At 38.6% G+C, this 14,366-nt stretch overlaps 2 protein-coding genes across 4 annotated transcripts in view; both read right to left on the bottom strand.

Annotated features, from left to right (window-relative positions):
* The window catches only part of Lnpep (leucyl and cystinyl aminopeptidase), a 91,179-nt gene extending 89,249 nt beyond the window's left edge, over positions 1-1,930 (bottom strand). Inside the window, exon 1 of one of the 3 annotated variants that reach the window (XM_047554970.1) lies at positions 1,906-1,930. Coding sequence is in view for 1 of the 3 variants with exons in the window: in XM_047554969.1 (XP_047410925.1) it covers positions 302-320 (19 nt within the window). In the remaining 2 variants the exon portion in view is untranslated. Of the gene's footprint in view, positions 1-45; positions 64-301; positions 1,588-1,905 lie in introns of those variants that run through there. The other 2 variants (XM_047554969.1, XM_047554971.1) reach the window with 2 other exon arrangements.
* Positions 1,931-14,014: 12,084 nt separating this feature from the next.
* The window catches only part of Erap2 (endoplasmic reticulum aminopeptidase 2), a 37,887-nt gene continuing 37,535 nt past the window's right edge, over positions 14,015-14,366 (bottom strand). Inside the window, exon 19 of the mRNA XM_047556838.1 lies at positions 14,015-14,297. Coding sequence (XP_047412794.1) covers positions 14,154-14,297 — 144 coding nt within the window. The 3' untranslated portion in view covers positions 14,015-14,153. The remainder of the gene's footprint in view (positions 14,298-14,366) is intronic.

Raw genomic sequence — 14,366 nt, 5'->3', positions numbered from 1 at the left:
GGCCCCCTCCTCTGCGCACAAGCTCAAACTTTGTGGTTCGCTCACCCGGCGGTGTAGCAGAGGGCTGGGTCGTGGCCGCAGCGCTAGCAGGCAGCGGCGCTGACCTTCACGCCAGCACCCAGCTGCGCGCGGGCCAAACCCGCCGCCCGAGCCTCCAGCTGCCTCCCCGACCCCCTTCCACCGCCCCCCAGCCCTCGTGGGGAACCGGCACGACGGCAGCCCGGCCCCTCGTGTCACTACTGTCGAAGACCCTCCGGGGCCCCCAGAGCTCTGGTCCCGAGGTCTCGCGCTGCCCACTCACCATTGGTGAAGGGCTCCATTATCCCCCTGCCGCGGCTCCTTACAGTCGGAGCGCCCAAGCTTCCTACTCCGAGAGCTGAGGCGGCCCTGCTGACTGAGCATGCCCAGCGCGGCCTAAGGGTTGCCGGGGAGGTGCCGCGTGGGGCGGCGCCGCTCCGCCGTTCCGGGTTTTCGCTTCGGCTGCAGAAAGAGCCAGGGAGGCCGGAGCCCAAAGCACCGCTCAGCCCTCGGACGACTTCAGGGAGAGGCGGGGGAAGAGCGGCAGGGGCGGGGCCAACACAAGCCCCGCCCCTTCCAGAAGTGCCCGCGGCCGCTGCGCTCCCGGGAACCGGGAAGCGAGTTCACTTCTTCAGCCAACGTGGGGGCCCTCCGGGTTCTGAGCGCGGCTACACCCGCAAGGCGCCAGAAAAGCACCGCCCCGCCCCTGTGGAGCGGACATTCCAAAGACCGACAATAAACAAAGGCAGAAGACACACGAGAGTAAAATCAGTGCCCCACTGCGCTTTAAATCGGGGTGATGTGATGGAAAGTGAGTGGGTAGTTCATTCGGATGGCGTGGAAGTGTGCGGCCTCGCTGAGAAGGTGTCACTGAAGTCGATCTGAAGGCAGAGCAGGATCCTGCGGACGAAAAGTCACTCTTCGGGCCGCGAAACGTCGGTTTTCCAGGGAGACTGACTCCAGGCAACTCACTTAGAGGCCAGAGGAGCAAGTGCTGTGGATCTTTACCGCAGGGCTGCCCGCCGGAAGCAGAGTGGTCCCCAGCTGGCTTGGAGACCGAAATGAGGGCGGGGACGCACACGGACCCCACAGCGCTCCAAGTCGGGTCTGCGGGCTGGCGGCTCTGGGCGCGGCCTCTAGATGCCGGCGGATCAAAAAACCCGGCGCTGGATCGCCCGGCCGGGCCTCAGGCGCCGCAGGTTGTGGGCACAGGCCCGCCTGATCTCGGCTCTAAATCAACACCTGCGGTTCCCTGGGGTGCGGTCTCTGGGGCCTTGGGCCAGGCCCCGCGGCGCTAGGCCGAGGACACTCTCTTAGTCTCTCCTGTCCCCCAACACTCGCGCCATTGTCTCCAGTCCCGAATCTCCATTGTTTCCAGTCCAAATCCGGGAAGCTCTTGTGAGCCTACAAAACAGAATCTTCAGTGGACCTGTGAACCCCGGGGAAACCGGTCTCCGCCTTCTTCCACAGCTCTCTCTCCGAGTGCGCAGCGCCGCCACCCTCGCGACAGAGGCCTCCCGGGTTCCCAGCGCGCAGCCACCGCTCCACTCCCTCCTCCCCTCCCGCAGCTCCGGCCCCTGCAGCTACTTGGCTCCGGATACGCCTCACTGCGCCTGCCAACTGTCACACGGTCCTCTGAGGCTGTCAACAGCAGGGCGTCGGGTGCAAACAGGCCTCGACGAGCGCAAACAGCCTGGGCAAACAGGGACGGAGGGCCAGGATGTTTTCCGTCCAACACCAGAATTAGAAATTGGGTTCAGAGAAATGAAATTGAAGTGCAATATCGTATTTTAAAATGTCAATTGTATTACATCTTTTACTTCCCACACCGCTTTAAAACTTAAAATCAATAACAATTTTAATTAGAATAAAAGTAAAACTCCTTACCTAACTCTGGTACCTCAGCAATACATGCTCAACCATGCACTGGCTACAGAGGCCTTCTAGCTGTTCTTGAAAGTCGCCAAGTTCCATCTAGCATTGTTAACCATTTCTTCTGTATACCTCTTGCAAAAGAACTAGTTGTTCCTTCTTGGTATTTTGTCTGCTGATTTCTTCTTGCCAGTTAGGTCTCAGCTCAGATATCTCGTCTGCAAAGAACGCTGCTCTGAGCACACATTTAAAATAACCACCGTGTGCTCTTTTCTACCCTACTTTATTTTCTTTACCACACTCATCACTGTCCAAAATAATGGTTTTGGTTCGTCGTTTAATTATTATCAATCTTCCTCTTAGGAATGCAAGTTTTTTGAGGGCTGAATGATTACCCTTTTTAGGGTCGTATCCTGATGCCTAGATAAGTATGCGATGAATAATTGTTGAATAAGTGAATGGATACAGTGGTATTTAGAGCTATAATTCACTGCCAATGTTAAAAAAACCCATGGAGTGTTTCTATATTGAACATTTATAATTGATGTATTTGTGTTCAATACAGAGATAATATATGTATTACATGATATTTCAGAGGTGCTCTCTTCCCACTGTGTGAAAGACAATAGCCCTTAGGGTGGACCCTGTAAGGGCACTTCACAACCAAAAATAGAAAGTAAATTACAAGGGCTAGTGTATCAATGTTCAGATATTACATAGTATAAGCAAAGCTGGATTTTGTTAAAATGATCTCTTACATTGCATTACTTAGATAAGGGACTCCTCTATATTTTAGGTCATGTCATGTTCCTTTGGAGTTATTTTTGCAGCCAACGCACTTAGTATCAGAGATATTTAAAACTCTAGCTTGTTAAACCACCTCACCTCATCTCACCTCACCCCACCTCACCCTTAAGCTACAGTCTATCATTCTTTTAAGTGTGAAACATGTGGTCTTGTGTTTTGTTTTAAATACTTCAACTCCGCAGACTTGTGGTAAAAATGTTTCCCCACTGCACTAGCAAATATAGGTGGATCAAGATATCTTGGTGTGATTTGACAGAGGAACAATTTCTTTGCCCTTCCTGCCTCCAATTCTTTCATACATATAAAGACATTGAGGACTCTTTAAAGACATAGGATCTTGTGGAAAAAAAAGTAAACAAAACAATATGCTTCAGTATCCTAGCTATCTCAAAAGAATAATAATGAATTTTGCTTTGTTGTGTTGTGTGCTGTTTTATATTTAATTTCACAAAAGCTTTCTGAGGAAAAAGTATTTCAGTTTCACTACTGAGACCCATTTATGTTTCTATCTCTAACCCCTCCCATCCTCCCTCACAGAACTTCCTCTTAGTTTAAGAATTCTTAATACTTTAAAAAACTATTATGAAGTTACTACTCTTGATCAGAGAAGCTAGTGTGACATTATCCACTATATGCATTTACCATTTTCAGAATTATTGCTTTGTACCATTTAATATTTGAATTATAAAACATAAAAAAAAAACATGAAAAGAAAAAAATGGGTTCCCTGAATAATAAACATTTGTTTATTTGAAAAAAAAGAACAACAAAGGGAAAATAAATTCGTATAGCCATTATGGAGAACAGCATGGAGGTTCCTCAAAACATTAAAAAATATGTAGATCTACCCTATGATTCAGCTATCTCATTTTGGGTTATATATCCAAAGGAAATAGCATATAAAAGAGGTACTTCCATGTCCATGTTTATTGCTGCACTATTCACAATAGCTAAGGTATGAAATCAACCTAGATGCCCATTAACAGATGAACAAATAAAGAAAATATGGTATGTATGCACAATAATTTAGCCACTAAAAAGAATGCTATCCTATCATTTTCTGCAAAATGGATGGAAATAGAGCACATTATGTTAAATGGAATGTCAGACATAGAAGGACAAATACTGCATGCTCTCATATGTGAATGTTTTAAAAAGTCAATTTGAATGTATAATAGTTATTACTAGAGGCTGGAAAGGGACAGGGCAGGGGGATGGAAGAAGTGGAATAATGGGAACCAAGATATATGGGATGGAAGTAGTAAGTTCTAGTGTTCTACAGCATAGTGTGGTTACTGTAGTTCACAATAACATATATTTTATGAAAAACTTGAAGAGAGGAGTTCAAAGTCTTCAAACACAAAACAATAATAATAAAATGGAAGCACTAATTACCCTGACTTGATCAGAATACTTGTATATGTATATTGAAATCTCATGCTGTGCCTCATAAATATGTATAATTATCATATGGTAATAAAAAAATTAAAAATCTACAGACATAGAAATGCTAACTACCCTGATTTGATCATTGAACATTGTATGTATATACACACACATATATATATATATATATGTCAAACCATCACACTGTATCCATAAATATGTACACCTAAAATAATTTCTTAAAACTCTGACATCTAAATTTTTCAGCTGAAATTAAATTTTTTATATTCCATTTAAATTAATAAGACCTTAAAACTGCAAGAAAAAAACTTTTAAAAAATTTTAAAATAACTAAGCTTGACAGTTGAATATAGAATTTTTTAAAATCAAAATGAAAGCATTTGGTCTGCCATAGATCTAAGATCTGTACATACATTGATCTGTTCACACACATCTTTAAAATATGGGACTTAGATTAGTCACACATTTTACAGATGATGAAACTGCAGTCTAGAAAGGGTAGAGGACTTATAGTGACATGAGCTGGAACTCAGGCCATCTGTGCTCTAAAACATTATCATGAAGTTTTCTGTTGCCTCCTTATATCTAGAAAGAATTTAAAGTGAAAGGCAATAAAGCACAAATGTTTAGAGCACAAAAGAAAGAATAATTATCCAATGATGTTCTTTTTGAGTTCAAACATCAGCAAAGCAATGCAGCTAAGTAAAGGAAAAGGTTATTGTTGGGAAGGAATAGTTATATACTAGCTCAGATATTTTGTACTACGAAAACCAAAGCTCTGAACCAAACTAGTTTAAACAATAAGGACATTTATCATTTCACATAACAAGTCCAGAGACAAGACAAACTTCAGTTACAACTCCCCAACATCATAAAGAAACCAACTTCTCATTCACTGCAATCCTGCAATCTTCTGTATGAGTAATTTTCCCAAAGACTAACTACCATGTGGTCAAAAAGGTGACTATAGTAAGGAAGAAGAAATTTTTCTCTTCATGTCTCTTTCTTAAGAACAAGAAAACTTTTCTCAAAAATCCCCATTGAAATTCTCCAGAGGTCTCATATGCTAAAAGTGTGTTTTGTACATATCCAAACCAACCACTGGGAATGAAAAGTTTATCATTATTGATTTCTTAGACAAAGTCCTCTTAAAATGCTGACTTTAGAGTCATCTCCCTTATTTAATAGGAGAAGAAGGAGGGAGAATTTGAATAAATATGCTTCTCTTACTCAAAAGGGAAAAGGAAGTTAAGCAACCCAAATGTTAGGTAGGTAGTCTAAAATGTTTACTAGAGGTTGTGGACACTGACACATTTTAATACTATACTGATAATTTTTTGAAGCCCTGTGATACTCATACAGGAAAAAATAAAGAGCCCATTAAATGCAATGTAATTTTCATGTAATTCAGCAACATAACTAAGATTATAAAACAAGAAACAGTAAATTATTAAACCATGAATTTTGATCTGATATAACTACTAAAATTAAAAAACAATCTAATTTTTGCATTAGACATCTACGTTAGTTTCCTATGGCTACCATAAAAACTGCTGCAATTTGAGTAACAATGGAAATTTATGGTCTCATAATTCTAGAGGATAGAAATCCAAGATCAAGGTGTCAGCAGGGACAGGCTTCCTCTGAAGGCACTAAAGAAAGATCTGTTTCAAGCGCTCTCTCTCTCTCTCTCTCTCTCTCTCTCTCTCTCTCTCTCTCTTTCTTTCTCTCTCTCTCCCCTACCCCCCCCCCAGGTTCTCCAGGTTCTGATAATTTCTTGACATTCTCCCTGTGTTCATATATCTATGTACAAATTTCTCCTCATAAGGACGCAAGTCAGATTAGAAGCCCATGCTGTAGGATCCAACACAACCTTAAATAATTAATCTGAAACAACCCTGTTTCCAAATAAGGTCACATTCTGAGATACTGAGAACAATGAATTTAACTTACAAATTTTGGAGGACACTACTCAATTCATAACAATATTCTTGTAACTGAAATAAGATTGAGGATAAGTACCAAGATAGAATTGACTTCAAAGAATAGCATCAACCAATAAAAAAAAATCTGGAAAAAACAGAATAGCATCAAGAAGTGAGAAGAAGCTGGGGGCAATGAAGCATGCCTATAATCCCAGTCACCAGGGAGACTGAGGCAGGAAGATATGAAATGAAGGCCAGGGCCAGCCTGAACAACATAGGGAGATTCTGCCAGGAAAAAAAAAAAAATAGTCCATGCAATGGGAGAAAATATTTGGAAAGTATATACTTCACAAAAGACTTGTTTCTAAAATATATTTTAAAGCTTTTACAGCCCATAATAAAAGTAATCCAATTAAAAGGAGGCAAGGGTCTAAATATCATTTCTTCAAAAAGGATATACAAATTGTCAATATCTGCTGTTTGAGTATGTCCACCAAAGGTTCATGGGCGGGAAGCTTGCTCCCATATGGTGGTGTTAAAGTGGTGGAACATTGAAGTTTAGTGGATGGTAATAAGGTCATGGTGGCTCAATCCTCAAGAACAGATTAATGCTGTCTCATTAGAGTGGGTCAGGTCTCTTGTGACTGGATTAATTCCCATATGAGCAGATTATAAAAACAGTGAGACTAGACTAGTCTCTGGCTTCCTGTCTTGCCATATAACCTCTCTCTTTCTTCTGCATGCAGCCAAATTCCCTTTCCACTTCTCTGCTATGTTGTGACACAGCCAGATGCCAGCACCATGCTCTTTGGATTCTTCAGCCATCAGAATTATGAGCTAAGTAGACTCTCTTTTAAGTTACCTACCCTCTGGTATTTTGTTATAGCAACACAAAACGGACTAAGATGCTATCATTCACCATCAAAGAAATGCAAATAAAAACCTCCATGAACTAATATTTACCTCCACTAGAAAAGTTACAAGTACCCACTTTACAGGACAAATGTGAGGATCAGATGAATTAAAATACCTAGAGTATGCTTAGAACAGAGGCTGGCACAAAGTTGGCTCTAAAGATGTAATTGCTATAACTATTAAGTGTGAATTGTGAGATTTTATTACCGTGTAGTTTACATAAAAAAGTTTAGATTCACAAAATATAGTAAAGTGTACAACATATAGTGTGACAACAAACAATGTCTAGCATGCTAATATATTCCAAAGGAATATTGAAAATAGTGATGTCCTGAGAAATTGAAGTTTCAGTGCTGGGTTGACATCTAAGCCCCACAACAGAAGGGACCTCACTAGGTTAGAGAGTGACAGGAATGGTGGGACCTGCTGCAGCCATGGAAATGAGTCCTAGGCCCCCTTCTGTGAAAGTCAGAAGGCATAAAAGATATTTTTGGAAATTATTTCTAACTGGAAATCTTGAGTGACTTGTTCTTTCTAGGGAGTTGTTTATACTCCTGAAGATTCTGATTTAGTTTTCCTTTTGCTTTATGGTATGCTGAAATGGAGCTTAAGGTTTGCTCCTGTAGTATGTGTCCTTCAAATTTCTGTTTGTTTTTTGTATGAGAAGGTCCTGCGATATTTATACAGAAAATAACTCTTCACTATGATTCTTGGCCAACTCTCAACTGACTCAGGTGTTTTTTTCCTGAAAGCTGCCAACACAGGCTGTCAGTCACTCAGTGATATTTATGGAGGGCCTGTGGTGTGCAGAGCACCAAAAAGAACTAAAAATAAAACAGGAGCTAAAACTTTGCTTTTAAGGCACTTACACTCCATTGGGCCAAGCAGGATAAGCATAGAGAATTCACACATAATGCATGATGCATGACACAGATGTGTACAGTCATGTACGAGCAGGACAAGCCTAAGAAAAATTGCTGAGTAGGTTTGTCTCTGAGTTCTAGATTTCATTTGCTAATTTTCTTCCTTACTGCCAGATGCTGCTTTACGGTCAACAAATACTTATCGACTGGTATGTATGCATGCAATACACTTGAGTAAGTGACAGATACTGCCCTCCAAACTTTCCTACCATCCAGTTCTTCTCAGGCTATTTTCCCCATTACAGAAGCCACTCTCCAGTCCTTTCTTTCAGGTTCAGGGTCCTTTTCTCAGGAGTTGTAAAGAAATAAGTGTAAATTTTTTAAAGCCACAATTAAATTTGACTAATGAAAGATACAATTCAGTATTTTACCATTTTAGTTGCCCAAAGGAAGGAATCTGTAGTGGTGAAATTGACTGGTTAAGGGAAATATATTTTAATGAAAATCCATGAGGTTTCCTTTTGTGGTCTGACCTTTTTAGGTTTAGATTTACAAGGCCAATACTGCTGGTGCTTTCTTTCTAGATCCTCAGTGGAGAAACCAACAGTTGGTATGTTCCTCTTGGTCTTCAAATCCAAATAACTGGACTTTCTAGAGGTATGTTTATCTGACACTAGAAGAATATGTGCTTTCCCTACTTGGTAATGACTTTCAATAAGATAGAATTATTTTTAAAAACCATGGTTTGATTACTAGTGTCATAACTATTATCTATAGACAAGGCACAACTTAGAACAAAAATAAACAGACACAATACTCTCAATGTTATCAGACCTCTTTTTATTAATCAATAGCTTACACATTGTTGTCGAAGTAATCCTAACTCCATCCCTGAACTTGTGTTAAATTGCCCAAAACATAGCGTCTCACCACTGTGAATTCTGCCTGGTTCATGTAGATTGTGCACAATTGTTTTGTATCAGATCTTTTCCTAAATCTTTGGTCTCTCTGTTTACCCCTAACCAGTTAAATAAAAGCCCTGTTTGTTCTTCTAAGATTCCTGTTTTTGGCTTGTGGCTCTACATCTGGAGGTACAAATAAAAAAGAAGATAAAATTATATACCAGCAACCTATGCCACAGAAAAATAATTTCCTTTTTAGAAAAAGTTCCTGTAGCCCATCCTGGCCTCTTTCTATTTTTCAGTTTTAAAAAATGTTTTATCTATTCTCATCCCAACTCCAACTCAAAGTATTAGAAACGAGTTAGAATTCCAAATTCAGTGTATTAGACAACAGTGTTTAAAGGCAGGTACAGTTTTACAACTAAGAAATAATGTCCTTTGTCTCTATTAAGTCTTTTCTGCCTATTAAAAAATAAGTTTGTAATTTTAGCTGAGATATTGCTTGGATGACTAGAGGAATAGTCCAGGTAGTATTAATATGGAAATTCCTCACAGAGGTATGAAATCATGAGAAATCATACTTAAAGATGGGAATTATTGAATCATGTACTGAGGATAGAAAACCAGTTTCCCAACCTTACCTGGGAGTAGGGTAGAAGATTAGAACTTTAAGGATAGAAGAATAAATTAGCAAAATATCTTGAACTTATAATTGGGAAGTAAAGTTTGCCGAAGTAAATGAAAACAAAATATTTTTCTATATTTTCAGCTAACTGTGCATTTCTTAGTCATTCTAACCATTTCTCCCTATGAATACTAGAAAAATTCCTGACTTAAATCCTGGACAAATTATCTGTTTTTATTGCCAACTTCCTAAGTGTGATATAGTGGTAAGAATTCCACAATCTTATTTGTGAGAAATCAGTACAACACAGTCAATGCTGCAAATCAATTTACATCCTAAGGAGCCTCATATGTAAAAATGTTAAAATTTGTGTGTTGGAAAACAAGTTATTATGGTTTCTGGGAATGCATTAAACTAGGCACCCTGATTGATCCTGATAAAAATAAATAGAAGTGTAAAATGAAATTATTAAAAATTTGTTTTAATGCACCAATGACCTGGAATATTAGTAAGGAATACTCATGGACCAAAATCTAACTGAAGGCAGGAAACCTGAGGGAATAAGTCAAAGACCAAGGCCAGCTTCCATCTGAGGACATCTGAAGCTTTGGTTTTATGCTTTCAAGAATGTTGGGGGTCAATGTCAAATTCCAGGGGCTGCCCAAGTTGCGAGTGCATAACAAGAAATGAAATTCAGGTACAGTAGTATCTGTTTACAAAAGACTCAGCTAAAACTAAGGATATGTAATGATTTGAAGAAACTAGTGGCATGGCAGTACTTTACCATAGTAGTGTTACTAGGGATAAGAGATTGACATCTGGTACTGACAAGGACAGAATGTAGGGAACAAGAGGAAAGTGAATAACATCCCTTTTGGGAAAACAATTCATTAAAATCTTTCAAAATATAAGGTTATATAAAATACACATATGCTTCAACCAAGAAAAGTCTCTTCTTTCATGATTTATTTTCCCTTTCTTCTTCAATATTCAGATACTAGATTTTGATGAGATTAAGATATCAGGAAGCAGACAGCCCAGCATTTATATTCAAGAAAGATTAGTTACCGGACCCCTGTGGTTATGAAAAGTCACAGATGTTGAATTCCGCATATAAAATGTATGTATACATTCTCCCGTATACTTTAAATCATCTCGAGATTACTTATAATACCTAATACGGTGTAAATGCTCTATAACTAGTTGTTATACCAAGTTGCTTAGGAAATAAGGAAGAGGAAAAAAAGTTTGGAAATGTTCAGTACAGACACAGTTTTTTCTCTAAATATTTTCAATTCTCAGTTGAATGTAGAGCCCACTGATATGGAGGGTCAAGTGTATATGATCAGTGTAAAGTTCACAAATGTTAAAGTCATAAACCATCATATGTTGAAATGAAAAAAACAATGACACATGGTTAAGTGGAAGAAAAAAAGCTCACTAATGAGTTCAAGTAAGGCGAAATATGATAATTTTAAACAATCTTGTTTGGTAGAAAACTTGTGTTCAGGTGAAAAACTAGCACTCAGGTGTATCTAGAATTATCCCTTCCAGTTTAGAGTAGAATTAAACACAAAAGAAAAAATAAAAAAACAAAAAGGTCCTCATGAACTTCTCTCAAAAAATCAGGATCCCTTATAGTAGTTTCTGGTCAAAGATGCTTTTCTGGAATCTCAAATAAGCTCAATGGCATAGCAGGAATAAAAAGCAGATGTTCATGATGTAGAATAAAAAATTATTATCATGATACTAAGATACAGTCTAGAGGGATAATGTGCCCACTCACTTACACACAAAGCCAAAAAGGGAGCAGGCCTGGGTTCTGGGCTCCTTTGATCTGGATTCCCATTCTGAGGGGGCTGCTGAAGTCACAGAATTCTCACTGGGTCCTTTAGGGAGTGAGGGAGGTCAGAGAAGTCATGACTGCTCCCCTATCTTTTCCCCCTTGCACTCCATTTCTCATACAGTTTAAGTATGATCTTGTATAGAACTCTTTCAATCTTATTTGTTCATCTGAGATAAAAGAAAGTAAAACCAACTTTAGCCAAGTCTGAGTTGGTCTTGGTGGCCTGGTATCCACCCTAAAGCTTTCAAAATATCATACTAACAAGTACAACACGTTTATTTAAAAAAAACTAATGTTCATCCAAACATTATTGGCACAATAATAATCATAAATGAAATAATGAAATTACTATTTTCTCTACATGTTCTTAAGAATCTTAAAAATTGCATTCCACATTGTATTTAAATAAAGTAAAAAGAGAAAAAGATTAAAAAACTTGAAAATTTACAGTAAAATTGTTACACAAAAGAAAGAAACTTACACTTTACAGAAATGTTATTGATGGCACAGTTTTGCCAAAGCTCTATACATTTACTGATTAATTTACATATTGTCTTGGTGGAAAAATATTCTATACAATTTCCTTATGCTAATGTAGATAAAATTCTAGAGGTGTTTATTTAGGTGTTATAAAATTGAAGGCAGGCACAGGACCAGGTCAAATATAGTCAAAGATGTTTCCATGACTTCAAGAAATGATTTGAAAACAAACAGCAAAACATGTATTGGGGCATGTGATGGCCCATGGAAACCGTGTCTTATCTCTGAGCACCAAAGAAAGGTCTATGGAAGTGTATTCAACTTACATTATACCATTCGAAATGGATTGGATGACACTCTCCTCTCCTGCCCTGTATCCCCAACTTCTCTTAATCATCCAAATAAATAAGTCAGATATATATTGACTCAAGTCTTCGTGGAACTTTTTTGTATTTGATACTGATTCATGTGATCATGAGTTTAAGTTTACTAACTCTGTGTAGAGGGGTGTTTTCTTTGTTTGACCTTCTTTCTTTTTCTTTGAAACTACCTTCAAAAAATTGAGAAGCATGAAGCAGTACATCTCATAGATGAAGAACTTTCCTTAGAATATGAAGGAATGATAAAACTGGGTTATAAAATATGATGATCCTTTAAATATTTACATTAAATTGTAATTAACGCAAAATATACAATACAATTTAATTCTATAATTTTCCAAAGATTTATTAAAAATGCAAGTAGATTCATACCATTGACTTATTTCACTTAGCATGTTATTCTCCAATTCCATCCATTTATCTGCAAATGCCCTAATATATTCTTCTTTATGGCTGAATAATATTCCAGTGTGTATATATACCACAGTTTCTTTGTCCATTCATCCGTTGAAGGGCACCTAAGTTGGTTCCACAATCTAGCTATTGTGAATTGAGCTGCTATAAACATTGATGTGGTTGATGAATCTACATCGTGCACAACCATAGAAATGAAATGATGTACCCCATTTGTGTACAATAAATCAAAATGCAGTCTGTAAAACATAACAATAAATTTAAAAATTTTAAAAATGCAACTACATGTACTGCAGTAATATGGTATCTTCTTTCCAGTGCCTCTGTGATTACAGTTCCACTTCATTAAAAGTGACTTCAAAAGCCAACTCTTGCTGGGTTCAGTGGCATATACCTGTAATCCCATCACCTCAGGAGGATGAAGCAGGAGGATCGCAAGTTCAAGTCAGCCTCAGCAACTTAGGGAGGCCCTAGACAAGTCAGCGAGAACTTGTCTCTAAATAAAATATTTTTTAAAAATATTTTTAGTTGCAGATGGACACAATACCTTTATTTTGTTTGTTTAGTTTTATGTGGTGTTGGGAATCAAACCCAGTGCCTCACATACTAGGCAAATGCTCTACCACTGAGCCACAACCCCAGACCCTAAATAAGATATTTTTTTAAAAAGCAGGGGAGGGAAGCTGGAGATGTGGCTCAAAATTTGTTAAGCACCCCTGAGTTCAATACAGGGTACCAAAAAACAACAAAAAAGTCAGCCGTTGAGGCTTTTCACAAATGTAAGGTTCAAGTCAGTGGGACCCACTGGCTTCCTTGATTAAATCCTCACATTCCATTTCTAACAATCTAAGATTTGGTGACAAAGACTGGATTCTTGATGTTTACCCTTCAAGTCTATATCAGATTTTCCATGAATGGTAAAAATTAAATGAACCAGTTGAGGCTGAGTCTAAGATGGGGAGAGTGAGGAAAGACAGACCTTTGTTTTTTAATGGATTAGCTCTTTCCTTGGAGATAAAACTGGTTGGGCAAACTCCAGGATATTAAGCAAGGTTAAAAATTTTAAAACAACAAACTAAAGCAGAAAAACAGTGGCCTAGTGTAGGGCAGTGGAGAAGGCAGCATCGAGCCTAAAATATGACAGTTGCATCCTTAAGCATATGTGTTTGATCTCCACTTATTCCCACTATTCAGATGTTTGCTTTTAAACAAACTACTAAACTGGTCATCCCCCATCCAGCATCATACATCTGTCAACTGAAGATGATAGCTGAGAGCAGCAGCTACGTTGGTGGCTTTTTCTTTTTTCCTGCGTTTTTATTTGATGTGGTTTTGTTTGTTTGTGTGTTTTATTTGTTGTGTTTTTAGATTTACATGACAGAAGGGTATATTTTGACATATTATACACACATGGAGACTAACCCATTCCAATTAGGATCCCATTCTTGTGGTTGAACATAATGTGGAGTTACACTATTTGTGTATTCATATATGAGCATAAGAAAGTTATGTCTGATTCATTCTATTGTCTTTCCTATTCCCACCCTCCCTCCCTTCCCTTCATTCCCCTTTGTTTGATTTTTTGAGACTCCCCACTGGTTAGACAAAATATCCAGAACTCTGCCTTGAGCTTTGCAGCTTTTTTTTCTCACTTCATGCAAAGGAAGCCTGAGTCTGCTGTTCCCTTTCTGCTGACCATTTAAATATTAGCTAGTAGCCAAGTTCTCAAAGTGGGAACATTTTTCTCCAGCCATTTAATATTTTTGGTTATGGTTTCCAGGACAATTTGAAAAATATCCAGATGTGATCCTTGGACCATAAGAGATTCAAAGAATAGTTTCACCTGAAAAAAATGTGCAAGAAAAAAATTACTGGCATGGTTCATAAAAATACTATTTCTTCAAAGGATTTC

The sequence above is a fragment of the Sciurus carolinensis genome, chromosome 6 (assembly GCF_902686445.1).
Source record: "Sciurus carolinensis chromosome 6, mSciCar1.2, whole genome shotgun sequence".
Lineage (NCBI taxonomy): Eukaryota > Metazoa > Chordata > Mammalia > Rodentia > Sciuridae > Sciurus > Sciurus carolinensis.
This window is presented reverse-complemented; position numbering and strand designations above follow the sequence as displayed.